The sequence below is a fragment of the Rutilus rutilus genome (genome assembly GCF_951802725.1).
Source record: "Rutilus rutilus genome assembly, chromosome: 25".
NCBI lineage: Eukaryota > Metazoa > Chordata > Actinopteri > Cypriniformes > Leuciscidae > Rutilus > Rutilus rutilus.
Window position 1 is genome coordinate 26,643,726 of NC_140229.1, and position 27,519 is coordinate 26,671,244.

A 27,519-nucleotide genomic window follows, 5' to 3' on the forward strand; every position below is an offset into this window, starting at 1 on the left:
CTAGTTTGTGTATAGAGTGTGGGCCAGTCCTTCCTCTTGCAGAGATAACTCAGACTACTGACAGCTGAACACACTCAACCCTAAATCACACCTTCAGCCATGCACAATGCCTCAAAAGGCATAAAAAAGAAAAAAAGAATTCCTGGAGCGTTTGCCAGAAGAGCTCCGGGGATGTGTTTAGTTCAGGCTGCTCTCTCCACAGCTGCTTTTCCTTTTAAAGCCATCCCTGGAGTCCAGACACAGACTGAGCCTTCCCTACACACACCAGATATATGGGGTTTGACTACAAACCCCTGCTTGCTAAAACCTACATCATTGGGTTCACAAATTAAAGTAATTGTACTTGTAGTTGCACTTGTAGCCACAAATTAAAGTTGTACTTGTAGTTTCACTTTTAGTCAAATTAAAGTAGTTTACTGGTAGCAAAAAATTATAGTCGTTGTACTTGTAGTCACAAATTAATGTAGTTTTACTGGTAGCAACAAAGTTTGGTTGTTGTAGTTTCACTTCTAGCCACAAATTAAAGTCGTTGTTCTTGTTGTAGTTTCACTTCTAGCCACAAATTAAAGTCGTTGTTCTTGTAGTTTGACTTGTAGTCAAATTAAAGTAGTTTACTGGTAGCAACAAATTAAAGTTGTACTTGTAGTTGCACTTTTAGTCAAATTAAAGTAGTTTACTGGTAGCAACAAATTAAAGTTGTTCTTGTAGTTGCACTTTTAGTCAAATTAAAGTAGTTTACTGGTAGCAACAAATTAAAGTTGTACTTGTAGTTTCACTTTTAGTCAAATTAAAGTAGTTTACTGGTAGCAAAAAATTATAGTCGTTGTACTTGTAGTCACAAATTAATGTAGTTTTACTGGTAGCAACAAAGTTTGGTTGTTGTAGTTTCACTTCTAGCCACAAATTAAAGTCGTTGTTCCTGTTGTAGTTTCACTTCTAGCCACAAATTAAAGTCGTTGTTCTTGTAGTTTGACTTGTAGTCAAATTAAAGTAGTTTACTGGTAGCAACAAATTAAAGTTGTACTTGTAGTTGCACTTTTAGTCAAATTAAAGTAGTTTACTGGTAGCAACAAATTAAAGTTGTTCTTGTAGTTGCACTTTTAGTCAAATTAAAGTAGTTTACTGGTAGCAACAAATTAAAGTTGTACTTGTAGTTGCACTTGTAGTCAAATTAAAGTAGTTTACTGGTAGCAACAAATTAAAGTTGTACTTGTAGTTTCACTTGTAGTCAAATTAATGTACTTTTACTGGTAGCAAAAAATTATAATCGTTGTAGTTTCACTTCTAGCCAAAAATTAAAGTCGTTGTACTTGTAGTTTCACTTCTTAAACTAACTTCACACATTAAAGTTTTTTTATTTGTAGGCACAAGTTAAAATGTCCACAGGTTTGCCGTGTGACAAAACAGTGTCAGAACGCTGTAGCAGCTGTGAATATAGAGCTAGATGACAACTGTTAAATGTCAGTGTGTCTAGTATTACTCTTGTATTCAAGTATTTATTTATTAATATTGAAGTATTGATATTCTAGGAATGGTATCTGAAGTTCAGACAGAGTGAGTTTGATGAGGTGGGTCTTAAAGTGTTTTGTTGAATGCTCAGAAGAGTACTCTGAGATGTCTGTTTGTCTTTAGGCTGCCGGTAATGCCGTGAAGCGGGCATCAGATAACCTGGTGAAGGCGGCACAGAAGGCTGCGTTCGAGGCTCAAGATGATCAGGTTGTGACAGTGAAGAGCAAGATGGTGGGCGGCATTGCTCAGGTAAAGAGAACATCAGTGAAACCTCAGCGATTGAATGTTTACTGTGTGTTTTGGGAGTATTTCAATCACAATGATTGAACGCTACAGTGCAAGTTTGCTTCTTAAGTTCCCTGTACCTGTCTGTTTTTACGGTCCCACTTTATATTAAGTGGCTTTAACTATTATGTACTAACATTCAAATGAATAATTTGATACAATGGACTTACTGTGTACATGCATGTTTTTACTTATATTTTGAAAATACCTGCATGTAATTACAGCTGTAATTAATTTATGTAATTACATTTATAATTACACTGTTGACCCTTCCCTTACACCTTAATCTAGTCTTAAACCGAGCCACACCACCACACCTGTCCCTAACCTCACCCGTATCACACCTCAAGCGTTTTACAACACAATAATTGTACATTGTACTTAAAGCCACTTAATATAAAGTGGGACCGATTAAGACATGCAGTGAATGAAGTATATGAATGTTGTTTAGTTAATGTGCTGCGACGTGTGTGTGTCCTCAGATCATCGCTGCTCAGGAGGAGATGCTGAGGAAGGAGAGAGAGCTGGAAGAGGCCCGGAAGAGGCTGGCCATGATCCGACAGCAACAGTACAAGTTCATGCCGTCGGAGCTCCGAGAGGACGGCCAGGAGCAGTGAGCCTGATCGGGGACATTACACACACACACACACACACACACACCAGAGGATGAGGAAATCATTCATCATATGCAACGAGTAAAAAGTGAACAATGTATCAGGATGTCTATTTTAAAAGTCACTTTTATGAGCATTGTCATGCCAGCTTTATTGTTTTGTTGTATTTTGAAAATATGCCACATATGCAAGTTATTTTTAATTTCTATAAAAGATCTATAATTTTTTTTTGTTTTTTTTTTCAGTACTAGATAGAGTAATTAGATCAGCAGTTGTGAACGCTTGTGATCATGGCGGGGGCCAAACAGTGTTTGTAATGTCTGGTAAGCTTTCCGAGACAACATTAGGACAGTGTCTTCTGCTCTTCTGACAGTCGACAGCTGTTTAACATTTTTCTTTTTTTTCTTTTTTTTTGTGGCGATGTGGACCAGTGGTGCAATCATTAAACAATTGCGTTGAAACAATTCATAGAGAAAACATATCAGTTTTTAAAGAAAAGAATAATAAAGCTTTGAAACGTTACAAATAGTATCTCCTTTAAATGTTTTTTGCAGTGTCAATGTTTGCGTTTGTGACAACTTGGTCTACTGGCATTTCTATCAAAGGTATATCTTTTATAAAGCATAAAAGCCATATTTCCATTTTTGCTTTTATAATGTATTTTTTTTCTTCTTTTGTTCCAATTCACTGTTGATGTAATTCCCATCCAGATGTATGCAGACATTATTAGATTAAAAATGATTTGCAGCGGAAGAATTGGTTAATTAAAATGGTTGTTTATCAAAGAATAATTATAAAGAACTGTTTTAAAGAAATGATAAAGACTGTTATTAATGGATCAAATACATAAACTGTTTGAGTTTTTGCCATTACTGCCTTTCCTGTTGCATTCAGTTATATATATTCTGAATCTGTCCTGCTTTTATATTTTATAATTGTGTATTTAACAGTTTCTCACCTAAAATAAGCAAACGCACTTAGTCATGTGTTTAACTAAAAACTCATAAATTCACTGTTTTTCAAATATCTCCTATTGCATTTGTGTGTTTGTTTTGTTTCTACAAGGTGCTGTTGTTGGAGAGTTTATCATTTACTTGTATAGACCGATAACATTAAAAACGAATAATTAATAGGTCATTAATGAACATTTTATAATGCTTAAACATATCAGTAGTTCATGTGCACTCAGATATCAAGGTAAATCATTATTTGCCTGGCTAAAGAGATTTCATGTTTAATAAAATATTTCTAACGCAAAATAATGCTTTCTAGGAAACTGGAAATGTGGTTTTCTAAAAACAAAAAGCTGCCAAGCATGACATAACTAGATGACGACATCAATCATCTTAATAAATCGTATGTTTGAAGTTTTGGTCATGAATAATTCCTCTTTTTTTTTTTTTTCAATTTAATTGGGGGGCGAAATGATTAGACATCCATTCTTTAAAATGGATTCTTTACATCTGAACAATTGTGAAATTGCATCTGGAGGATACATGTAAAGCTAACTGTCATCAGCATAAAAATGTAAGTTTGTTGTTTCATGATAGTATTATCTAAGGGGAGCATGTACAATGAATAAAAGAGGACCGAAGACTGAGCCTTGTGGTGCTCCATTTACTTCACCGGTGTTTGGTTTTACAATTCATCACTGACACACAAAATTATACCAGTCTGACACGTGGGATCTAAACATGGTTAATCCTTGCCCACAAAAGTCATTGTAATTAATCTTATTAAAGACAACGTTATGATCTCTGGTGTCAAACGCAACACTTAGAGCTAACAATACTAGCATAACCAGTACCAGATGCAGTCACGTTCACATGACAGAAGCGTGATGTGTGCTGTCTTTGTCCTATGATGTGGGCTAAATCCTGATCAAACGCTTTAAAAATACCATTTCTCTGAACAAACAGCATGGTGGACTCAAATTATACATAAATTAAAGATTTTGATAAATTAAGACATTTGGTAACACTTTACAATAAGGCTCATTAGTTAACAATAGTAATATCAAGTATAATGTATAATTTAACATGAACTAACCATGAGTTGCTGTATTTGTTCATCTTTATTAGCGTTAGTCAATAAAAATACAGCTTGTTTGTTCATGTTAGTTTACAGTGCATTAACTAATGTTAACAAGAGTTTAATATTGTATTAGTAAATGTTGAAATTAACATTAACAAAGATTAACAAATGCTGTATAAGTTCAGATCATTATTAGTCCATGCTAACTAATGTTAACTAATGAACCTTATTGTAAAGTGTTACCATACATTTTTAGCTAACTGTGATTTATATATGTACATTTCTGAAATATGTTCCCTCTGATAACAGATCACTCTAAACTGTAATGTGAACTCTGGCTTTGAAACGATGTGTATTGTGAAAAGCGCTATACATTTCAAATTGAATTATTTCTCATTTGTCTAAAGACATTTAAAAAACAAATTAAACAAATTCAGCATTTTATGCGATGTGTTCATAAAGAAAGCATAAAAAAGTCCATGTCCAGGCAGTGAAGTCATCAGAGCACATACTGGAATTACAGCATCTCTAAGAGACTATGAGAAAAAGATCAATGTTAAAGCTCTGATGAATGCAGAGAGTAATGTACGATTACATCAGTAGCTGTTTTTATTCTCAGGGCACTGAATAATCCTGACCTCTTCTTAAGTCTAACTGGAGAATGAGGATCCAGAGCCTCCCAAACATGGACAAAAGCTCAGGATCAAACGCTGAGCCCCTCCAGCGGGACGAATCAGAGCGAGGGGACGGCACTCTCCCAGACTCTTCAGAGAAGTTTCCAAAGAAGCCCAGAGTTCCTCCTGAGGGGTTTCCTCTCTGCTGTCTCCGAGAACAAGCTCTCCTCTTCTCCTCTTCTCCTCTTCTCTTCTCTTCTCTTTCTCCTCGGCTGCTAGCGGAAACACAACACATCAACCATGGAGGCCATCAAGAAGAAAATGCAGATGTTGAAGCTGGACAAGGAGAACGCCATCGACCGCGCAGAACAGGCTGAGATTGACAAGAAAGGTGCCGAGGACAAATGCAAACAGGTAAACGCATTCACTGAGACGTCCATGTTAAAGTTAGAGTGAGTCGGACGAGATGAAATCAGGAAAAGTGTGAGGAGGTGTTGTCTAAGCAGTGATAGAAATCATTTATTACAAAATCATTTATAGCCAGAATTTAAAAATTAGAAAAAAGTTTCCCTAGAGTGCTCACAGAAATCATATAATCTGACCTTCCGTGTATAATCTGACTATCTGTGTTCTGTATGATGAGTGATCAGTAATCGTGTGGTTATTGGCATCAACTTCCCTCCCAAAACCAATGATTAATCCCAGTTTATGGTCCAGCATTTGTGATACGTGGAGATATTAATAGTCTTGTTCCTTGAGACCTGTCCATCATGACTAACTGAAGTGACCGATGCCAAATATAGAAGTGTAAATATGTTAGTATATTTCAGTATACTTTATTACAGCCAGTTGATGAAGAGGAGGGCCGACAGTTTCCATCGCTTGACTGAACTCGCCAGAGAGCAGCACACACGGGCCCCTATTTTAGTAAAAGCCATTTAAAGAAGGCTTTTCCATCAAGGATACTGTCATTCTCCATAATGGAAGTGCAGCTGGCTTTTCCATGGGAGAAAAAAATACATTTGTTGGAGCACATGCATTATATGTCCATTTGATTTTGAATCAGTGATCTCAAGATACTGGATTGGTCACGTGCTCCGATCATTGATCTAATGCAGTTTTTGTTTGAACAAATGACATGGCACAACTCCCTCTATTCCTGTCCCAAGGCCTCTGTTGGTCAGCAGCACACATGCTGTCCTTGAGCTTTTTCTGTCCCGCTCCACCTTCATGAAATTCTTCAACATAATGGGATCAAGGCTCTGTCCCATCTCTGTCCCATCATACATGTGTTCCCGAGCCTGTCCCGCTCCGTCAGACGGGCCGCTGGGACGCCATCCATCATGAGCGCATTGTCTCGGTTTATGAGCTGACCAATGGCTCTCTACCTATAAAGCTGTGTCTATTTCTGCAGCGGTATGGGCTGTGTGTGTGTGCCGCCGGCCTCGCTGGCCCGAACTGAGCAATAAATAGAGGCTGGTTTATGACACTGAGTGTGTGTGATGATACGGTTAATGGGTTGTGGTTTGGAAGTTGACTCTCCGCAGCTTCATATTCCCAACCAGACCAATGACCCGTTTATGAGACGGGATTTAGAGATCATCGTTTATCAGTCAGTTCAGATGGAGGACACTTTACTTGATGGGGAATGATCTTCCAAAATGTGGAGAAACACAAGTTTATGAAAGAATAACTGAATAAAACTAGGCAAAACGCTTTTGACCACCTCAATTTACTGTGTTTTCAGAGACGGGACCCGTAGTTTTAGCTCTACACGGGTGTTCTGGGTGTGGGTCAGTCATATTTTGTTGTGTTTGTGGGGATCAAATGTCATTACAATTACTTTTTTCAGGTGGAAAAATGGCCCCTATATGGACAATGAATTAATAAAGGGACTAAAAATGCAAAGGTTTCTACACAGGTTTATTGAGCGTGAGTGTGTGTGTGAGTGTGTGTGAGTGTGTGTGTGTGTGTGTGTTTTTCTAAATTGAGGAATTTATTTTCTTCATGAGGAAACAACCATATAAATCATTCATAATGAGTTTTTTTTTTTTAAATGTAAATTTTGTCTGATGAGTATGTTCCCCATAAAACATGAAAACCCAACTTGTGTGTGTGTGTGTGTAGCTGGAAGAGGAGCTCCTGGCCCTGCAGAAGAAGCTGAAGGGTGTGGAGGACGAGTTGGACAAATACTCAGAGTCACTGAAGGACGCTCAGGAGAAACTCGAGCAGGCCGAGAAGAAGGCCGCAGATGTGAGTGACACACACACACATATCACATATGTCTCTCATTCAACCCGGGTGCAATTACACACTTTCAAAAGAACACACACCACTGACACCTCATTAGAAGGCTAAATATTTCGCATGAATCCCACAAATGCAAATTCAGGAATATTTCACCCCCTAATTAAAAGAAAAAATTCTATTATGAAGCCTATAGTATTTCAGAACCATTACGGATCACATGTGTGACCCTGGACCACAAAACCAGTCATAAGTCGCACGGGTATATTTGTGGCAATAGCCAACAGTATTTTTTTATGGGGTCAAAATGATCTATTTTTATTTTATGCCAAAAAATCATTAGGATATTAAGTAAAGATCATGTTCCATGAAGATATTTTGTAAATTTCCTACCGTAAATATATCAAAAATGTATTTTTGTGAGTGGATGCAGCAACATTGACTTCATTTGGGCAACTTTAAAGGCGATTTTCTCAATATTTAGATGTTTTTGCACCCATAGCTCAGATTCCAGATTTTCAAATAGTTGTATCTCGGCCAAATATTGCCCTATCCTAACAAACCACACATCAATGGAAAGTTTATGGAAAGTCATCAAACTTTCTGAACCATATATAAATCTCTATTTAAAAAAATTGACCCTTATGATTGGTTTTGTGGTCCAGGTTCAAATATATATCTGGATAATAATACATATGTATCACAATGATACGCACACAATATGAAAAATCGTAACTGTCATAAAAATAGTCCGGTGTTCAAAAATCATAATATCCAGAGCTCGTAGGCCTAATGTGTTCTGCTCGCGCGCGCGCGCCCTCGTGTGGCGGCCGTCAGTACAGCGCATGCGCAGCTCAGAGCTCGAGCTGTCAATCATCCTGTCAGCAGCTGCACTGGAGAAGGTGTCGAGCAGGATCATATTCTCCAAACACTTCATAAACACTGTCAGCTCCTCGCAGCAGATGCCGTGCGTGCTGAGACTTCTCCAAACACCGGGTTCTGCGGATGGATACGACAGAGTGAGACTCACAGCAGCAGTAAAGGGTTAACTAACAGCTGTCATGTTTCCAAAGCTAAACACTCTCAAAATAAAGAGTGAATGTGAATTCATATTAAATCTCAATATCCAGTACTCTTCATAATGATGACCAAAATGAAAGTTACTTTCAAGTTATACAGTTTAATACGTTCCATGGCTGTACAATAGTTGCTATTCTGTACCACACCTGATACATTTTTGTTCAGGTATAGACTATATTTGTTAGGTTTGCAGTGTTAAATATTAGTATTTTTGCAGTTCCCTTTATTAGGGAGCCCATCCTGCTCTAGCAGTATAATACATGACAATTATTAACTAGTTACATCTGAAAAACAAGTCACGTGTTCATGAGTTACAAGACGTTGGCAACCACAGTAGAAGACTTTTATAAAATATATCTTTGCCTTGAGTTCTTCCTTTAAACATGAGGTGTTTGAGAGTGTGTGTCGGGAACTCTCAACTCTGTGTGTGTTGTACTGTATTTGCACCATTAATTCGTGGCCAAAAAAGGAAAGAAATCAGAGGAATGCAGTGATTTGTTTACAGTGAAGTGACGTCAGGACTTCCAGTGCTCCTGTTCAGAGTTCACTGAAGGGATCGGGCTGAGGACAGTCTGACTGAGACGTCCTGCTTTATGGTTATCAAATGCACAGTTTGAGTACATAAGATTTAGACAGCAGGTGACCGAGAATGCAGTAGATACATAAGTTCATTTAAATCTATGTATTCATAAGCCTCACATCATTTACTTTCTTTTAACAAAATGTCCTAATTTCACAAGTTTTACATTGAGTCATTGTATCTCTTGTATCTAAACAGACGACAAAGCCAGGAATGCAGAGCTGCAAACAATCAGTAAATAGGATTGATCCAAACTCTCTTTGACAATGAAGGCGTACAGACTGAGTGGTTAAAGTCACAGTGAAACTGAAGTAGAAACCTTTAAAGAAGACAGCCCTGCTGTGAGCTTCGAGGCTGTTCATCGATGGTATTTGCTTCTGTTGAAGCCGTCGGTCAGTTATTTCAGCTTATTTTAAAAATAATCGCGTTTACCAGTGGAATTCCTGGTGAAAAACTACATTACTAATGATGCTGCACAGAAAATACCACCAATCAGTGTGTCGGAACAAGCAAACCTGGGCAAAAGATCTCGTTAGCTCCGCCCACTCCCATGATGCACTGCGAACGGCGAGCCAATCTCCTTACAGTCTGAAAATTCTGAAATATTTGAATATTTATACATATTTTGCATTAAACTTAAAATGTTTGTTTATATATATATATATAATCAACGTTTTTAAGTGGGTAGTTTAATATTTCTCTTATGTTTAATTCGATTATGCTGTTCGCAATGCTTCATGGGATTGTAGTTTATTCAGTCACTAAATAAATTCCACTAGAAACAAACCTTGTTGTATTATTTTAATTTAATACTGTGAAGCTGCTTTGATACAATCTGTATTGTGAAAAGCGCTATACAAATATACTTGACTTGACTTGACTTAAAGCCACTCAGTTCAGTCTTGTACCTCTTTAATTTTCAAATACTTTTTAGCTTCAAATCAAAGTTTGTAGTGTTGTGATTGTCTTGGTTCATGGCTTATGACTCTCTAACGAAACTTTATAAAATCCCTATATGGATTTTACTAGTACTACTAATAATAATAGGCTAGTAATGACTAAAAATAGTTTTTTAATTTGCATGTCATATGACCATTAACCACCGTCAGACAATCGTGAATATGCGAAAGTGTCGTTAAATTATTGAAATATTAACCTTAAATATTGTAGGCTACTTCAAGTTAAAAAAAAATGTTAATGTCAGAGGTTCAGCTCACAAAAAGTTTGGGTTGCTACTTGTAATGAAGTATTCATGCAGTCTCAATAATACTGTTATTTGTATTAATATAATGTGAAGGCACAAATAACATCTGTGCGATGAGCTCCTTCATCCTTCCTGAGATTGAATTATTAAAAACAAAAAAATAGCCTCCTCACTTCAAAAAATGAGTTGTGCTTAATTTTAGTTTAGTTGATTGAGACATTAATTTTTAAGGCTATTTACAAACATTATTTCAAACATTTTATGAATGAATAAACTGTGATGAATGCGAGCAGGTCCACTGATAGCACACGTACATCTCTGAGACGTTTATTACTCATCTCCCAGACAGCAGGATAGTGTCGGCCCAGATCCGGCCCACATCTGGCCCGTGTGTGACCCATGTGCAGGCCTACCGGATGTGTGCCGGATCTGGGCCGACACTATGCTGCTGTCTGGGCTGCAATAAGTCTCTAAAAAGAAGGACATTTCCTGTCAGATAGACATTCAGAAAGCGTCTTTAAGAGGTAGAATGTAAAACTGATCTTTAAAGATGTTTATCAGATGTTTGTACACAACGAGGTCTCTCTTCCGCTGGAACTAGACTCGCGTACGGCTGTTACCAGTGATTATAGTTTATAAAGTTATAAACATGGATATTTTTCTCACAAAATCACATGGCTTCGCTTCAGAAGGCCTTTATTAACCCACTGGAGTCGCATGGATTACTTTTATGATGGATGTGCTTTTTTGGGCTTCGAAAACTCCATTCACTTCCATTATAAAGCTGGGAAGAGCCAGGATATGTTTAATATAACTCAGATTGTGTTCAGCTGAAAGAAGACATTCATATATACCCAGGATGGCTTGAGGGGGGGTAAATCATGGGGGAATTTTTATTTTTGTGTGAACTAAGCCTGTAATGAGTGCTGAGGAGAATCCCTGGATCTGACAGGAGGGGCTTTTTTATTGCAATAACAATAGAGGGATACAGAGTCATACAAAACACTTGAATCTATAAAAAAATAAGATCTTTCTGCATCTTGTATCAAAAAATCATTATCTAATACATCAAGTAGCCTATCCTTTTCAACAGCTGAGATGTCTTAACGGCTTTACAATTCTGTATTGAAGTCAGAGAGTCGTAAAAAACCTTTTCTACCATTGGTACATTTTGCTTTATGTAGCCTATATGATATTTACCAAATAAAATTTGAATTTTAGTTATATTATCCATTTCCAATAAACCGGTATCAAAATCCATAAACAAGACCATTATATCAGTTATAGAGACAAATTTGTAAAACATCTCAAAAATAAACATAAAAACTTTGGAATGGATCAAAATAATTTGGCCTTCAAAAATATTTTAAAGTGAGTTTCTTTGACTTTATTAGGAATTACATCATGATTAATATCTGACCACAGATTCTGAAAAAAAAAAAAAGAGAATGAATCTCCTGTCTCCATTTCATCAATGAGTGAAACACTTGTTTCTTTATCTGGTTGTGGCAGGGAGGGTCTGATCACCTGAGAGCTGCGCGCGCATCCGTTCACCGGCGTCAATCCGCTTACGCTGCTTCTCCCGCTGAGGCTCTGAGTAAAACACCTCTCGGCGGCGAGTCATTTCGCTCTGAGCTAAACTTGACCACTTCTGGATAAAAACACTGGAGGAATAACTAAACCAAGCCGTGTTGAGCATGAACGCGTGATTATAGAGCGGTCTCGCTGCTGTCCTGCCCGTGTCGCGGTGTGTGTCGGCGTTGAGAGCGGTGTCCGCGGGCATGGCCTCGGTCACCTCGATAGAGGCCGTGAAGAGGAAGATCCAGAGCCTCCAGCTCCAGGCGGATGATGCCGAGGACCGGGCAGAAACCCTGCAGAGAGAGCTGGACCTGGAGCGGCAGGGCAGGGAGAGAGTGAGTGAGACACACACACTGATCCTCTCTTCACACACACCGGCCTGCAGCTCACCTCAAAGCCTGTTCACTGCAGTGTGTGTCAGTGCAAGAGCATTAACAGTCTGCTGTGTGTGGGGCCTTTACAGGCCAGGGGATTTCATGCTGGGGTCCGGGGCCACAAGGGGAAAAGTCTGTAAAAAAAAAAATTAAAAAAAAACCTGTACAAATAAAACAAACATAATACGAGTAGAATAAATATGGAAAAAGTTTGATAAAAATAAAAAATGTGATTGCAATAAAAAGATTGGTTAGTTAATAATCTATTAAATAGATTAATCTAGATTAAAATAAATAAATAAAAATGTTTGATTAATATAAATAAACTGAATTAGATTAAGTAAAAACTGCATTACTATAGTTGAGTGTCTTAATAGAATTTTAGATTTAAAATTTTCTGTGTATAAATTGTGTGTTTGTAAAAGAAACATGCCTTTTCCATGTTAGCATGAGGGTCCCTCACATGAAGATGGTCATATTCGGGGGTCTGTGGCATCTAAACGATTGAAAACCCCTGTTGTAAGGTCTGGATGACCGCAATATCTTTATTAAACGCTCGTATTAGATGCGGATGGCAAACGTAAAGCCGATGTTCTTCAATGTAGTGTCATTATATGCTCCAATTTTCTTAAACATTAATTTCACTTTATAAATACCCAGATTTCAGTTTCCATGTAGGTAGAACAAACAGTGAAGGAAACAATACCAGCAAAAGAAGTTTGTGCTTGAGGTTGAACAGGTGAACTTGAGCTAATGCTAATGCAGGATTAGAGTTCATATAGAGGCCAGGTGTGATGCACAGACTCAAATCATCTCTCACATCAAACTTAAGCTCTTTCTATGACATGGACTTATGGATATGTGAAACAAGTGGTCAGTTAAAACAAGGGATTATGCCGTTTTCGTCCTCCTGAAGGCGGACACTTGAGTTCATCTGACCCAGAACAGGATAATCCTCTTGTGTTCTTGTCATCCGGTAAGAGAAGTGGTGGTTGTTTACATCAGGATAGACGGCAAATAGACCTTAATCAGGGTAGCGCCAGATTTCATTTCTGACAGGAGTGAAAACAAGGGACAAAAATACAGTGCATTCAGTGGGCTGTGCAGCTGATGACACGACTTTACAGAAAGAAAAACAAGATTCAGTAGACAAAATCTCAGTAAAACAGTTGTGAAAATGCACCTTTATATAGTGTGTGCCATTGCAAAGACTGTACGTCTGTTCCTCAGTCTCGTTTTCATCCGTGTTAAATTCAGTATGGCGTCTAACCTGACTAAAGTCTGCCAGGGTCTGAATTTAACGGGGGCTTGGGGCAAAATTGCCACCAAAATGAATAAAAATGCCTCCAAAAAACAAGATATGGTGCAAAAAGTCTCAGTTCTTGTTTTTGCAGTATCACACGAGCAGGAGTGCTGTTTCCCAGAATATCAGCGCGTTTGCAAATGTGATATTAATTTTATACAACAATTTAACAAACAATAAGTTAATAGGCTATAATAGGCTCAATTTAGTCTGTTTTTGCTCTATTTTGCCAACAAGAATACATCCTAACATTAGAACCATTGCGTGTCTCAGAACAACACCATTTCAGTTTCGTTACTGAATGAATCAACGTTTTTGAATGAATCGTTCTAATGAATGACTCGGCGACTCACTCACTTGAATCAGCCGCTTTGAACCAATCACTTGAGTGAATGATTCAATGACTATAACTTGTTAAGACGATGATTTGCCGCCACCTACTGGTGCTTTTAGTATCATTTCATTTTAGCTGAGGGACAAAGATTGAATGCTGTTTTGTTTTCAGTCGAGATTGTAACAATAGTTCTGGTTAAAGAAATAGAATGTGTTTATAAATAGACTATTAAGAGCGAAATATGAGATAACATTGTAAATATAACAGAGATAAAGTATCTCTGTTATATAAAGAATAAAGTTTTTCCTCCGGGGCCTCTGTTAAAAATGAACAAAAATCCATTATTAAGAAAATGCATAAAAAGACAGTTTTCAAAACTTTGTTTTGGTTGTGCTTTGGCTCTGAAAAGCTCTAAAATATAAATCATTATTCTATGTTTATCAAAGTGTATTTGGGTAAATAATGAGTAATCTGAAAGTAGTCAGATTTAATTGCCTAGAAAGTGAGGATAACGTTACAAGTGCACAAATTACGGCTAGTTACATGAAATAATGTTGATGTTGGTAATAGCAATAGTTTTCAGTGTGTGACTGATCTGACTGAGCTAGAGGATCAGCAACATGATTTACTGTAGTAGAACATTTGCTTTTCCAGTAGGCCAGAGCAAAAGTGTCAGATATGTTGCTTAGATGTTTTATTTTTGTATTTTCACCTGGATTTTGCAATGAAAATAGCTATAGAGGGCTGGCATGGCCTTCACCCACAAAAGAATTAGGCCACCTTTGTACTGAGCACTGTTGTTTTGCTAGTACAACTATTGTTGTAAGGATTTATGAGAGGGATGACATCAGACCTGCCCTACAGGCATGCTGTTTTTCTGCATTCTTTAAAATGAGAAACTGACCAAGCATTTATTCATGTTCAGTGCATGCTTTATGTAGTGATGTGGTCCAATGTTCCCACATTTGACATAGTAATTGGATTGTTAGCATGTAGTTAGCTATTAAAGAATTGGACAAACAGTTGACACAGTGATCTCAACCCTCTTTACCTAGTGAACTTTGCATTTTTAAAGTTTAACTTTCAAATCCAGCAATCCATGCATTCAGAGAGAATGTTACTGTCTCTGATGGGAAAATCTGCTTCTTTTGTAGCCACAAAAAAATTGGGATGGGAATCATAACAATTCGTAGGGAATGCATGAAATAAAATGTATAGCTTGAATGGAATAAAAGTCACTTTGGATAAAAGCATCTTTCATTTAAATGTATTGTGTATGTATGTAACAATTCTGATTCCTTAACGGTTCAATCAATGTAGTGATTTAAAAAAAAAAAAAAAAGTTAAATCATAAATCTCACTCAGCTCAGAGATCCACTCGTTGATGATCACACGTTACGAGGTAGTTTGTAACGTCAGAAACGGCAGTGATTTCAAACCGTGTTTTTGAGACTCACTGCCTTTTTAAGGAGAAAATACTCAGCAATGTCAGAGCCCGTCTACGGAGAGCCTTCCCACTCCCTATTAAGTCCTATTGTACCGAATTTTGGTTGTAGTTCCACCAGAGTTCCACTGGGGGCGATCGCCCATGAGTGCAGAATGAATGGGAGTCTATGGGGCTAGACGGCTAAATTTGTCTCTTTCACCCGATTGCCGTTGAGAAATCTCAGATTCGATAGTAGGTTTTGCAAGTTCAACATGGGTTATAGGTCGAAAGTTGAATGAACGAGTACTTATGTCCTTTCGATTTCTTACACGTTGAGTTGTTGTTGCCCATAACACGCTAGCATTCTGCTAATGAACACTGATTGGTCAGTGAAGGACTGATTACGACCAGAGATACCGCTTGATGGCATCGTGGCATCCGAAGCGGGACCAGAAACAAACAAAACAAAAACTCGTCTAGCATGTGTATTTACCTGTGTCAGCTGTGTGTATTTACCTGTGTCAGCTGTGTGTATTTACCTGTGTCAGCTGTGTGTATTTACCTGTGTCAGCTGTGTTGTCGATGCCTCGAGAGAAAAGAAAGTGCAGAGCGCGAACGCACCAGAGTGACTGAATTATTGCCGTAAAGCAGTATCTCTGGTCGTACATGTGTATGACGTCATTGACACTTTAAAAGACTTTTTAAAGCAAAAAAGTGACTCTAAAAAATCTAACACCCAGCAATGTGTAATTTCTTTGCATCTCCTTTCGAATACAATATTCAAATTACTAGACAAAAAATTATATCCTGAGAAAAGACAAAACAAAAAAATCCAATTACACTTCAAATAATTATTTTCTGAAGATGGTTTCTGTCCTTTTAGGTAGTTCTTATCACACAGACGTATGTTCAAGTGTTTGTTTTACCAATAAGTTTGGTATTAGTTAGTTATTTGATGCTATAAAACGTGGTGTGAGGTGATGATTGACAGCTGTGTTAGCGAATGAGTGTGCAGGAGTGTGAGTGTGGGCGGGACCTAGACACCGCGGCTCCACTACTGCACAGACTCGGCCTGCGATTGACGTAATCGGTAATGACCGTTACTGGGATATTTTGGCTTAATTTTTTTGGAAGATGCGTCGTCCATCTTTTAATCTGTCTAGGGTTTGGAATCAGACCACACTACAACCCTGTATGTTTCGCGTTATAGAAGTATAGAAGTATAGAAGGGCTTCCACAGAGACCTCAAACATAAAGCCTTTCTAAGTGAATTTCGTTTTGTATTAATTGTATCTTAAAAGTGTTGTAGTGAATAATGGTGCAGAAAACATTGTCACTGTGTTTTAGTATTGTGTTCTATCTTTTTGATGAACACTTTTTGTCATACAATGGAGTTTAAAGAAAATGTAAAGGTATAGTTCGCCCAAAAATCATCATCATTTCTGTTAATAATCCCAGATATAGGTTCATGCTTAAAGGCCAACTGAAGTGGCTTGAAACGCACAGCATTATTCAATGTGTTGATGTAATTTCCACTGAAACAGGAAGAGAGGGCGGGGCTTATCAAACAGCTCCTCCCCTTTTCTAAAATACCCAATAGAGTTTAGTTAATATCACAGTTTTCTCCTAATCTCTTACCGTTTCTCCTCCTAATCTCCTCCATATCGCTTTAAAATACAGCATTATGTGTAGAATTCAAATGGGTCCGATGGTGGATCAATTCTGTTCTGCGTCGACTCGATCACATGATCCGCTCTGTGTATCGTGTCTCATGACACTAACATGAAACCATGAAACCAACCACTTCATTCGCCCCGATGAAAAACATATTTACACTGTCTGAATCACTCCCTATCCCCTATAGTGCACTATCTGCCATTCACCATGGAGAAAATAGTAAATGTGTGAACAAGTGACCGATTTCAGCCGCAGCTTCAGCGTCTAGTCATAATGTAGGGGGCGGAGCTTCAGATGCTAGAGAGCATTTGATTGGACAGGAAATCTGATGAGAAGCTGAAGTGCAGAGTGAAGTCATCAAAATCACTGATCCATATTGGCGGAGTTTTGAATGCTTATATCTTCTATATTCAAATGTTGTCATTGTTTTGGAGTACACTAGCTTATAGATAACAGATTCATACTAAAAGCCAAAAAAGTTCAATTTAATTTGAATATTTAATGCATAATTATGTACATAAAGAATCTTAACGATTTCTAAAAATCGTTTATCCCGCCTGAAAAGACCATAAACGCTACGGATAATGTTCGAAGTATCAATTAATGTAGATACATGTATCTTAAAATCTATTCCCGTGCGTCTGATACGCTGCAAATCGGGTGATTTTAGCTCAGTGTTTTGGCTGTACGTCATTGATGCCCTCGTAAGATGGCCGCTCGAACACGCAATGAGCAATCCAGTCATTTACACAGATCAGTGCGTGAAACACTAACAGCCTACGCTTTTTAAAAGGCCCACTTCTGAGGAAACAACAATACAAAAATGATATGTGGTTGGAGTCAGAGGAGTTGGAAAACAAAAAGAGTCGTCATAAAAATGTTCCACTTAATTCGACATTAATCGAAAGTTTTTCACGTCACATGTCGCCATCACCTTATCCAAACAGTTGTTGGCGAACCGCATTTGTCCAGCATGTGTTGCATTGAGTGGTGTTGCTGTGCTGGCAGGCGGAGGCGGAGGTGGCGTCCCTGAACAGGCGTATCCAGCTGGTGGAGGAGGAGTTAGATCGAGCCCAGGAGAGACTCGCCACTGCGCTGCAGAAGCTGGAGGAGGCCGAGAAAGCTGCGGATGAGAGCGAGAGGTGTGTCCTGCTCACATTCAGTCCCTCTTATCACTGGAAAGCTGCTTTGAAACAATCTGTATTGTTAAAAGCGCTATATAAATGATGGGGACTTGTCTCCACACCTTAACCACACATCTGGGCTTTGTTCATCTGACTCACATCCATTGTTTAATATGAACAAAAATAGACAGCAAGATTCAAGCCAGATTTGTAGATGGTTTCAAGTAGTTTTTTGGTCATTGGAGATCTGTCCAGTGTGCCTTCATCCCGAGACACTGGGATCGACTCCAGCATTCCCGATGATCCTACATAGGACAAGCGGTTTGGGAAATGGATGCATGTTTATTTTTTAAAAAAATTATACTTTAGGAGTTTCAAGACAATATTAAAGCAAAACAAAAGACAAAATCATCTTAAATCATAATACCCACAAAAAAAATCAAGGGTAAATAAAAGTGTGGCAATGGAAGTGCACAGTCTGCATGATAAAAGAAAATTTAACTGAAAATGAATGCTGGAAATTAGATTCAGTCTAGGTCAGACAATAAAACATGGATGCATGTTTATCCTCAATACTGGCTACTCTCTTAGGTCTCTTGGTAAAGTGGACAGTCAGTACTAGATATCTTATGCACTGTGTGAACAAAGCCTTGGAGAACCATGAGGAAATACCTCAGTCCTGTTTAGTCTGTTCATGGCATTGCCTGAATGTGTGCTTTTCTCTCACAGAGGAATGAAGGTGATAGAGAACAGAGCAACGAAAGATGAGGAGAAGATGGAGATCCAGGAGATGCAGCTGAAGGAGGCCAAACACATCGCTGAGGAGGCAGACCGCAAATATGAGGAGGTGTGCATGGCACAGGGTTAAACGACTGCTGGTCACAAGGGAATTTATTGGCTGCTGAATTCTGAATGGCTGCTGGTGGCCATCTCTGCTGTGGTGTCCGAGCTCATATAGTCATTTTGTTGTTGTTTTAGTGCGGAAGATGGGTCATAATACCTCAACTTGAATGATTGTTTATTGGGGATTGACTTCCTTCTTCTTAACTTGACTTTACAGATCTTTGATATTTGCTATTTGACTGTAATAAATGAATAGCTGTAAAATCGTGTGTATTGGTGTGTGTGAGTGCAGGTGGCGCGTAAACTGGTGATTCTTGAGGGTGAGCTCGAGCGCTCTGAGGAACGAGCTGAAGTGGCTGAGGCGTAAGTACATGCAACTCTTTCGTTGAGATTGGACTATTGCGTTATTATAAAACATCATTAAATAAAAACATCAGTAACCTTGTTAGTTAACACAGTGGTGTCTGTAGTCATTGATATTTCTGATACACTTCGTTTTTTACTAGCACTGACATGATAACATGAACAGGCTTAATCTGCGTTTGGATAACTGCTCCTTAAACTCCTTGCTAGAATACAGTGGGAACAAAAATGTATGGAACGTATATGTGTGTATGTGCCCACATTATGATGGTAACAAAAGTGCATTATAAATGTATTTGCATGAATAACTGATATGCATGTCTGGTCCCTGAAACAAATGACAAAGCTGCATCCAGCAAAATGATATTATCTCTCAGTTGTCATTTTGAGTGGACTTGACAGACCTGATCTCTGTCTGAACTGGAAGGTAAAATTCTCCAGGATTCCCACAGTCTTCAGGGCCTGCAAATGCTCTGTAATTAGTAACAGAAGAGCTCTCAGGGTCATTGAACAACAGCAAGGTTTCTGATTGTCCTTTCTCCCCGTTTTCCAAATGCATGCTCCGTTGTTCCTCATCCCGTGTCTCCCCCATTACCACCCCCATCCCCACCCCCCACTGGCCTGTTGTGGACTAACCCAGTCGAGTCAGGCAGCTGGAGGAGGAACTTAGACTCATGGACCAGAATATGAAATCCATGATGGCCGGAGAGGAAGAGGTACTGCTGAGAGACTGACGTAGCGTGCTAACGCCGGCTTCTTTATACTTGTCCTCTCTTTCTGAGGTCTGTGACCTCCTCTGCTGCTCTTCTCGGCTTTATCCCTGTGCCAATGAAACGCATCTTTTGCAGAAAGTAAAGGGGCCTCAACTAGAACCTTGGGGAATGCCACACTTTAATGTCTGCTGTTACGTAACAAATAGCTTGGAAAAGGATTGCTTATTCATTATTTGAATAAACATATTAAAGTAGCTAGTTTTGACCTCTCAAAACTGTCAGTATATTCTACATTGCATGGACTTCTTTTTCTATAAATAGTGGTTTGTGAGCAACGTTCAGGACTGTGAATGGTCAATTGTTCCATTGAGGTTGGGGTCTCTTTAGCTAAAATTGCTGCCTTTCCTGTCTTCTCAAAGTGCTGTCTCTCTCCTCTCCTTTTCCCTTTCTTTTCCTGCATCTCTTGCTGTTGTATAGCAAATCTGGTGACCTTGAGGAAGAACTGAAAAATGTCACCAACAATTTGAAGTCCCTGGAGGCCCAGGCTGAGAAGGTAGGAAGAGACTCATAGCATTTGTCAGCGTTAAAGGTCCAAATGTCCTGCTGTTCACTCTGTATTTCTTCGCACAACATAGTATTGTGTCACATATGTCTGAATTTGAAACCAAACTTAAAATGAGATTCCCCTTGTTAAAACAGCATTGTATAGAGAGTGAGATAAGCCAATGAAGTGAACTCTTTTTAATCCATCCTGTTGGTCAAGTAAAATATCTTTCTCACACTCACAGTCTCCATAGACTTCACTGCCATCTCTCTTGCTAAGCTATGCATTGCTCTTCTTCTGATTTCAGATGCAACAATAGCTGCCTATAAAGAATTTTTAAAATATTGAATGACTGCAGCATTAATGATCTTTTTTTATTTATTATTATTCCCCAGTACTCCACAAAGGAAGACAAATATGAAGAGGAAATCAGAGTACTCACTGACAAACTCAAAGAGGTGTGTATTCCTTTCACTGTACTGAAATTACACTGCTCCGTCACTATGTGTGCAAATAAAAGCACTGTTCATACACATGCTTTTCAGCAGTTTTTGGACTTCAGCTGCTCTGAAATCCAGACATGGACGGCTCATTATTAAGTCATAATCTTCCCTGCTTTCTCCCTACTATGGTTGGGATTAGGTTTCTGACCAATCAGGTTGCAGTCTCCCCAGTGTTTGAACCAATCAGAAGCAGTGCAGTTAACATTTGGCACAACACCAGTCTCAACTGTGTAGTGCTGGTGAACTTGCTCTGGGCTTGTGCGTTTCTATCCAGTGATAAACACAACGCGAGCCACTCTGAATTCGACACTGTTATATGTAATCATTCTCCTACTTTTCTTAGTGATATTTAGTGCCAGTTTATCAGGAAGTGATGATTTTGGATGCTCCTTTGAAGGCATATGGAGTAAAACAGCTCTATATTTAACAAAACGCCTGAACTGGAAGCCATGTGACCTGTTTAACAGGATACTGAAGTTTGTTTCGCATAACCCCCATAGCACTGTTGTTCATGTAATATTGCTGAAGTGATCATTTAGTCCAAATCGACGATTGGAAAAATGACCATAGTAAAATGTTCTACTGTCTTCCGCTCAAGAGTTCATGAAGAATGTTGGTTTTCCTTTCCCTAGGCTGAGACGCGTGCCGAGTTTGCTGAGAGGTCTGTGGCGAAGCTTGAGAAGACCATTGATGATTTAGAAGGTACACCTTCGAGAGTTATTGCCTGTAAATACTGAACTAATAACAGAATAACAGCAATGTTTGGACTTTGTGTGTATTAGCCGTTTTGATGACTCACTCTTCATAACATGCCATTCCAATTATAACTTCCCTTCCATGTTTTGTCAACCATAATTAGTAATAGGAAAATGGAAAAACTGTTCGGCATGAGCAGAATGAGCTGGTTTATACTAACATTGCCTGAAACGGTGAAGCCGTTGTGTGTGTTGGTTTCGGCAGATGGATCTGGTGTCGTTTTGATGCGCTGAAACTGCATGTCATCTGTTTTTTGGTGAGGTGACTGACACCTTAGATGTTCAGTGAATGAGTAGCCGACACGCGAGAGCATGCATCGTGGGTTTTGCGGATGAAGTTTCATTTCCGAGTGACTGATCAAGATGACTCTGAGTGAGGATTGCTGTGCCAAGGTTTTCTAACCAAGATCTCACACTGTTGTAGTTGAAGCTGGCCTCTGTGGTTCTCCATCTGACGGCATTATTTTGTCTTTTTCTGCTCATTGTGTGGTTCTGTCTGTGTGTGTGTGTGTGTTCTCTTCGGTCGTTCCTCTGGGATGATGCACAGATGAGGTGTACGCTCAGAAACTGAAGGGTAAAGCGCTCAGCGAGGAGCTGGATCTGGCTCTGAACGACATGACTACCCTCTAAACGCGCTCTTCTCCGTCTCATCCTCATCCTTCTCCTCTTCGCTGTCCATTTGGCTAGTTGTGTTTTGTTTTCTTCTCCATGTGACTTTGAAACGGACATGGGTCTGATGGAGGTCAGGCTGCAGCTCAAGTCTTTCTCTCCTGATTTTGTCCTGAAGGTCAGCATTGTGTGTTGTCCCTCTCAGGACTGTCCGTTTAGCGGTGGTTGATGAGCCTGATGTTTAGTGTCTATCAGTGTTGACTCTTCCACTGCACGTCTGTGTCGTATGTGCTGCTCTACTTTATCCTGCTGCTGTAATAAATGTCCTAAATGTCTTCTTTCAGTTTCCTTCTGTTTCTTGAGATTCATTTGTTTGCATGATCACAGATTCATCATCCGTTTTATTTGCGAGAGTAATAATAATAATTTCGGTGAATCATGGGTTACACTTTATTTTCAGCGAACTATAAGTTACTTTGCAAGTACATGTCAACTAAATAGTAGACTGCCAGGTTAGGTGTTAGTAGAATAAGCTGAAATTAAGTTGCAAAGTTACTTATAGTCAGTATAATGTCTGTTGAGGAGCATCACAATAAAGAGTTAGCAGATATTAACCCTCTGGTGATCTTCGTGTTGCTGTCAGTCAAAAATGACAAAAGAAAATGTATTTTAATTCCATACTGTTTTTTATTTAATATTTTGTATTTTTAGGGGATTTGATAGTACTAGATTATAGTTATACTTCATTTATTCACTTTCTGAGCATGGACCTGAAAAAGAAATGTCCAACTTAAACGGTCATAAATCTTGAATGCTTTGGGTCACAGACTTCAGTTTGGTGTCTTTATAAGATGGCACTTGGCAGATTATTGCTGAAGTGAAAAAAGATTTTAAAAAGTTATAAAATGTAACATTTATAGTTATGAAAAAAATGCACAAAAATACCTTTAGTTTTTTTTTTTTTTATATGAAATGCATATATTTTGCTAAACGTTTACTCTTAAACTGTGAGAAAATCAAAGCAATAAATAAGCTGTGTTCCAAATTTGAGGTCAATATTAAGAAAAAAAATTTTTTGTGTGCAGCACCAAACATTTCCAATAGATGAAATTTGTCTCCCATTCATTTCCAATGTGCTCATTTCTGACCGCGAACAATACAAGTGTGACTATTGGTTTCAGGACCGTTCAACCTTTTCGAGCCATGTCCATGATTTTTTTTTTAGTTATCTATTATTATTATTATTATTATTATTTAGCAAGTGCCAAAACCTTTATCAAGTTTCGTAGTGATGATGTAAAAAAAAAAAAAAAAAAGTTATTTGGGATGTAGTTGCACATTTATTGCAGTCAGTAGAGTGTGTAGAGTGTTCCTGACTCGTGAGTAAGTGCTTAAGAACAGACACTGTGGACAGCACTCAGAACACTGACAATAATATATATATTCCTTAGTGTCTTTAGGACCATTTACATCCCTATTGTAAGAAATCTCTGGCACAATTTCGGGTTCATGCAGACTTTAGACAACAAACTCTTAAGTGTCTTCCTAATGCTAAGAGAGGCATATTACTAACACAACTAATGTAAACGAATCTAATAGGTTTTTGATAAACTGTATTTGTATAATAAAAACATCACATCAGTAAAAAAGCATTTGAAAACGTCAGGACTTTGTCTGCAATTAGGAAAACTCATAAAATGAATCCCTTAAAGGGTTAGTTCACCCAAAAATATCAATTCTATCATTGATTACTCGCCTTCATGTCTTTCCAAACCCGTCAGACATCACACACAAATTAAAAAAGTAAAGCGATTGTGTCTCTTCAGAAAATTTGGACTAAACCGCTCAATTCATATGGATTCGTTTTACGATTTCTTTATGAACTTTTTGAAAAAGTGGTAGTTGTGTAGCTGTCAATGGAGGGACCGAAACCTCTCAGATTTCATTAAGAAGGTCTTCATTTGTGCTGTGAAGATGAATGAAAGTCTTACGGGTTTGGAACGACATGAGGATGAGTAATTAATGACAGAGTTTTCATTTATTTATTTATTCATTATTATAAGAAATCTATTTAATTTGACACAAACATGTGTAGAACAGTGACACAGCTGAACTAGGGCCAGAAAAGGCTTGTATGGTTGGATATGAACCATGATCCGCTTGGCAAGTGTGTGTTGGAGCTGAGCGCAGTGTTTTGTGCAGAAACTGGCGAGTGTGTTTGAGTCCTCATCTGTGTTGTGTGTGTGTGTGTGTGCGCTCCTGTATCCGGCAGTGCAGGGATTGGATGCAAACCTATTGAAGGCCTCGCATGAAAAGGTAAAAAGTGAACTCGGATCCACTCAAAGCTTAATGACATGTTCTTCGGCACGCTTTTTCATATTAATCACAATGAACACTAAGGTCAGAAACATGCAAAAAAACCGTGTGGCGAACCTCTTCATCATCATGAACGTCCATGCTCGGGTCTACACGGATTACTCTGGTGGAGTTACCTTCAAAACTCAGACTTGATCAGCAGGATCCTCTTCCAGCCCTTGTTCTGCCGTAACAAAAACAAAGAAGACCATTCAGATTCATTTCAGCTGCTCAAAGAATTCGAGATGTACTTACATTGCGTTATAAATTGCAGTCGGACTCATTTCAGAACATAAAGCACAGTATATGAAGCTGCTTCTGTCGTGTCCTTGCATAGACGCGTCTCTAACGCTACTTTCTGCGACTTCAACTTCAGTTTCAAACCTAGAAGACTGAATGATACAGTGCCTGATGTCATTGTTCTCTTGAATGTGCTATATTTACACAGAAAGTAGGTCTAAATAACTCAAGCAAGTTAGTTGAATAACTCTGAGAAACCAAGGTGTCCTTGTTAACATTTAAGTTCTGAGTAATATTAATTAACTACATGTTAATCAAAGTTAACCCTTCTGTTATCATCTCAAATGACTCTTTTAAGAGCATAAATCAGCTGCGGTTGACTAAACCGGACAGATGTTATTACGTCTCCCGCCTCTGATATCAACTTAACATCCATGGGTTTGCAGCCTCCAGAACAATGTTATAGTTATTACACTTCTGCCATCATTGAGGTCAGGAGCGACTCTGTAGTTTAGAGGATTCACTGCATCTGAATGTGCTTTTCACGGTTATAAATAGAAAAATTCATTTATGGTGGACAAAACTAATTGCCTAAACTCTTTAAAAAGTATGTTTATCCGGGGAAGTTTAAACCACAAACCTGAGTGAGTGAATCAAAGCTCTAAAGGAGTAGAAAAAAGGAGAATCTGTGGCCTCATATAAAGAAGAATATCTGATCAGAAAACTGTATTTTACTGCTCTTGAAATCTCTATCCTCTCTTTTTCTTTCATCTTTTTGACTTCTCTGTGTTTGGGCCTCACTAACACATTTTTACATTTTGGTATATTGCATAAAAATACTGAATGGAAACATTAAGATGTGAATAACACTCGCTTGAGGTGAAACCTCTTATTTGCTGAGTGTTCATAAATTCCTAAGAAAATACATTTGCTGAATAATTTCTGAGGTGTGCGTCGAGGTCATGTGACCTGGCCTGAAGTCGTCAGTGAAACAACTTCCATTTCTGTTTTATGTTATAACCAGCGGTGACGGTCTTCTTGTGCTTTTGCAATATTCCTGGGGTTTTCTCCACATAAACTTTGATGCAACCACAGAAGAACAAAAACTTCACAAACTCATAAAAGGTTCTGATAAATGGAATATGGGAACCGAAAGATAATCCATGGGGGTTTATCATGAATATGAACTCCAGGGACAGTTATATATTACAGGTTTAGGTGCAGTTCCTCTCATTTCTATAGTTCCTATATCATAATTGTCAAGATTTGATTTTATTGTGATACTTTTGTATTTTCATTAGGTTGTGTATCAAGGCTGTCTCACCAAGTGTCTTTCTGTTCTCACATCTCCAGAGAAACTAGCCCAGGCCAAAGAGGAGAACCTGAACATGCACCAAGTGCTGGACCAGACCCTTCTGGAGCTCAACAATTTATAAAGATGAAGTCTTACAGCGACGGCCTGGCAGATCTGGGCTTTCATCAGTCAATGTCTTAGCACACACTTGCTTTTTTCTTTACAAACAATGTCTTGTACTAGTAGCGAAGCCAGCAGTACTTTAAACAAATCATTATCTTGGATTTTTAATATTTGTAATAAATTCATTGCGAATGTCTAATTTGGTTTGAGTTATTCTAAACATCATGTTTACTACAAATGTTGTTTCCTCCAAAGTCAACTTTTTGACCTGAAAAACGCTGTAATTCTCCACTTTGGACTTTGGACCATACCAACTATTTAAAAGAAAGTTTTTGCACTTTTGAGGTTACGACTTTTTAAGCTTTTTCATTGATTTGTACCAAAATGCACAACCTGTGAGTGTAACGAATGTGTCTCAAATCACCTGTAAAGTTGCATAAGGAATGCTCAGCATGCAGTGCTGCAAACTTGTGGCCTTTTTGTGAAATTTGCTTTTCCAAATGCAGAATATGTTTCTGACGAGATTTGGACGTGGATCTCATGGGGGGGAGGGTCCAAAAATTAAATTGTGCTGATGTACCCTTGCTTGTACAGGCCTAAATTAATTAAAAATGTTGTGAAAAAGCATTAGGCGACAATAAAGCATTAGTCTTAATGATATAAGATTGGGCCTGTATGACATGCTTATGTTTTTGACTCTAATGTTTGCAAACTGTCTTTTGTCGATTCGACAGATCTGACCAAATCTGTGAAGCGTCCTGTAAAGCACATTGAATAACACGCTACTCGAGGTGATGATCATAATACTAATGACGGGAATGATGTCTCTTTATGTGAAAGAATGCAATGGATTTGATTAATTGTGGGATTTTTTTTTTTTTTTTTTACATGGTTTAAAAGAGTCTCATTGTTTAAAACTCTAATGCAAATCACTATATAGTAAATCCTACAAAAATCAATGGAATTATTTGGTATATAAAAGGGAACCTTTTTAAATAATTTTTTCAATTTAAAGTAGCCTCACCCATTTATGTATCCTATGCAATTGTTTGAGCTGTTTGATTAAAATTATTAAAGTAATGAAAATAGAACTTTGCCTTTTGACGATATGTTTACATGCCAATGTTTTTATTGAAAACTCATCCTCTCAAGAAGTCCGACGCAGAGTGGTGACAGATTAAACACTGAATTAAC

The 27,519-nt window shown here is 38.2% G+C and overlaps 2 protein-coding genes across 10 annotated transcripts in view; both read left to right on the forward strand.

The window, feature by feature from the left end:
• Window positions 1–4,008, forward strand: part of tln1 (talin 1) — a 91,930-nt gene extending 87,922 nt beyond the window's left edge. For both annotated transcript variants that reach the window (XM_084401464.1, XM_084401465.1), the window contains exons 55-56: window positions 1,633–1,758; window positions 2,277–4,008. In XM_084401464.1, coding sequence (XP_084257590.1) covers window positions 1,633–1,758; window positions 2,277–2,411 — 261 coding nt within the window. In that variant the 3' untranslated portion in view covers window positions 2,412–4,008. The remainder of the gene's footprint in view (window positions 1–1,632; window positions 1,759–2,276) is intronic.
• Window positions 4,009–5,164: 1,156 nt separating this feature from the next.
• On the forward strand, window positions 5,165–27,416 carry tpm2 (tropomyosin 2 (beta)). 8 transcript variants are annotated; one of them, XM_084401487.1, is made up of 9 exons: window positions 5,165–5,470; window positions 7,184–7,309; window positions 17,868–18,001; window positions 18,713–18,830; window positions 19,119–19,189; window positions 20,380–20,455; window positions 20,842–20,904; window positions 21,582–21,651; window positions 22,252–22,656. In XM_084401487.1, exons 1-9 carry the CDS (start codon window positions 5,357–5,359, stop codon window positions 22,332–22,334), a joined length of 855 nt encoding a protein of 284 aa, XP_084257613.1. In that variant the 5' UTR covers window positions 5,165–5,356; the 3' UTR covers window positions 22,335–22,656. The 8 variants fall into 8 exon arrangements, with proteins under 8 accessions (XP_084257613.1, XP_084257615.1, XP_084257614.1 ...); XM_084401489.1 differs by lacking the exons at window positions 20,380–20,455; window positions 22,252–22,656 and adding exons at window positions 19,830–19,905; window positions 26,262–27,416 and having other exon boundaries at window positions 5,178–5,470; XM_084401488.1 differs by lacking the exon at window positions 22,252–22,656 and adding an exon at window positions 26,262–27,416 and having other exon boundaries at window positions 5,178–5,470.
• The last annotated feature ends 103 nt before the right edge of the window (window positions 27,417–27,519 follow it).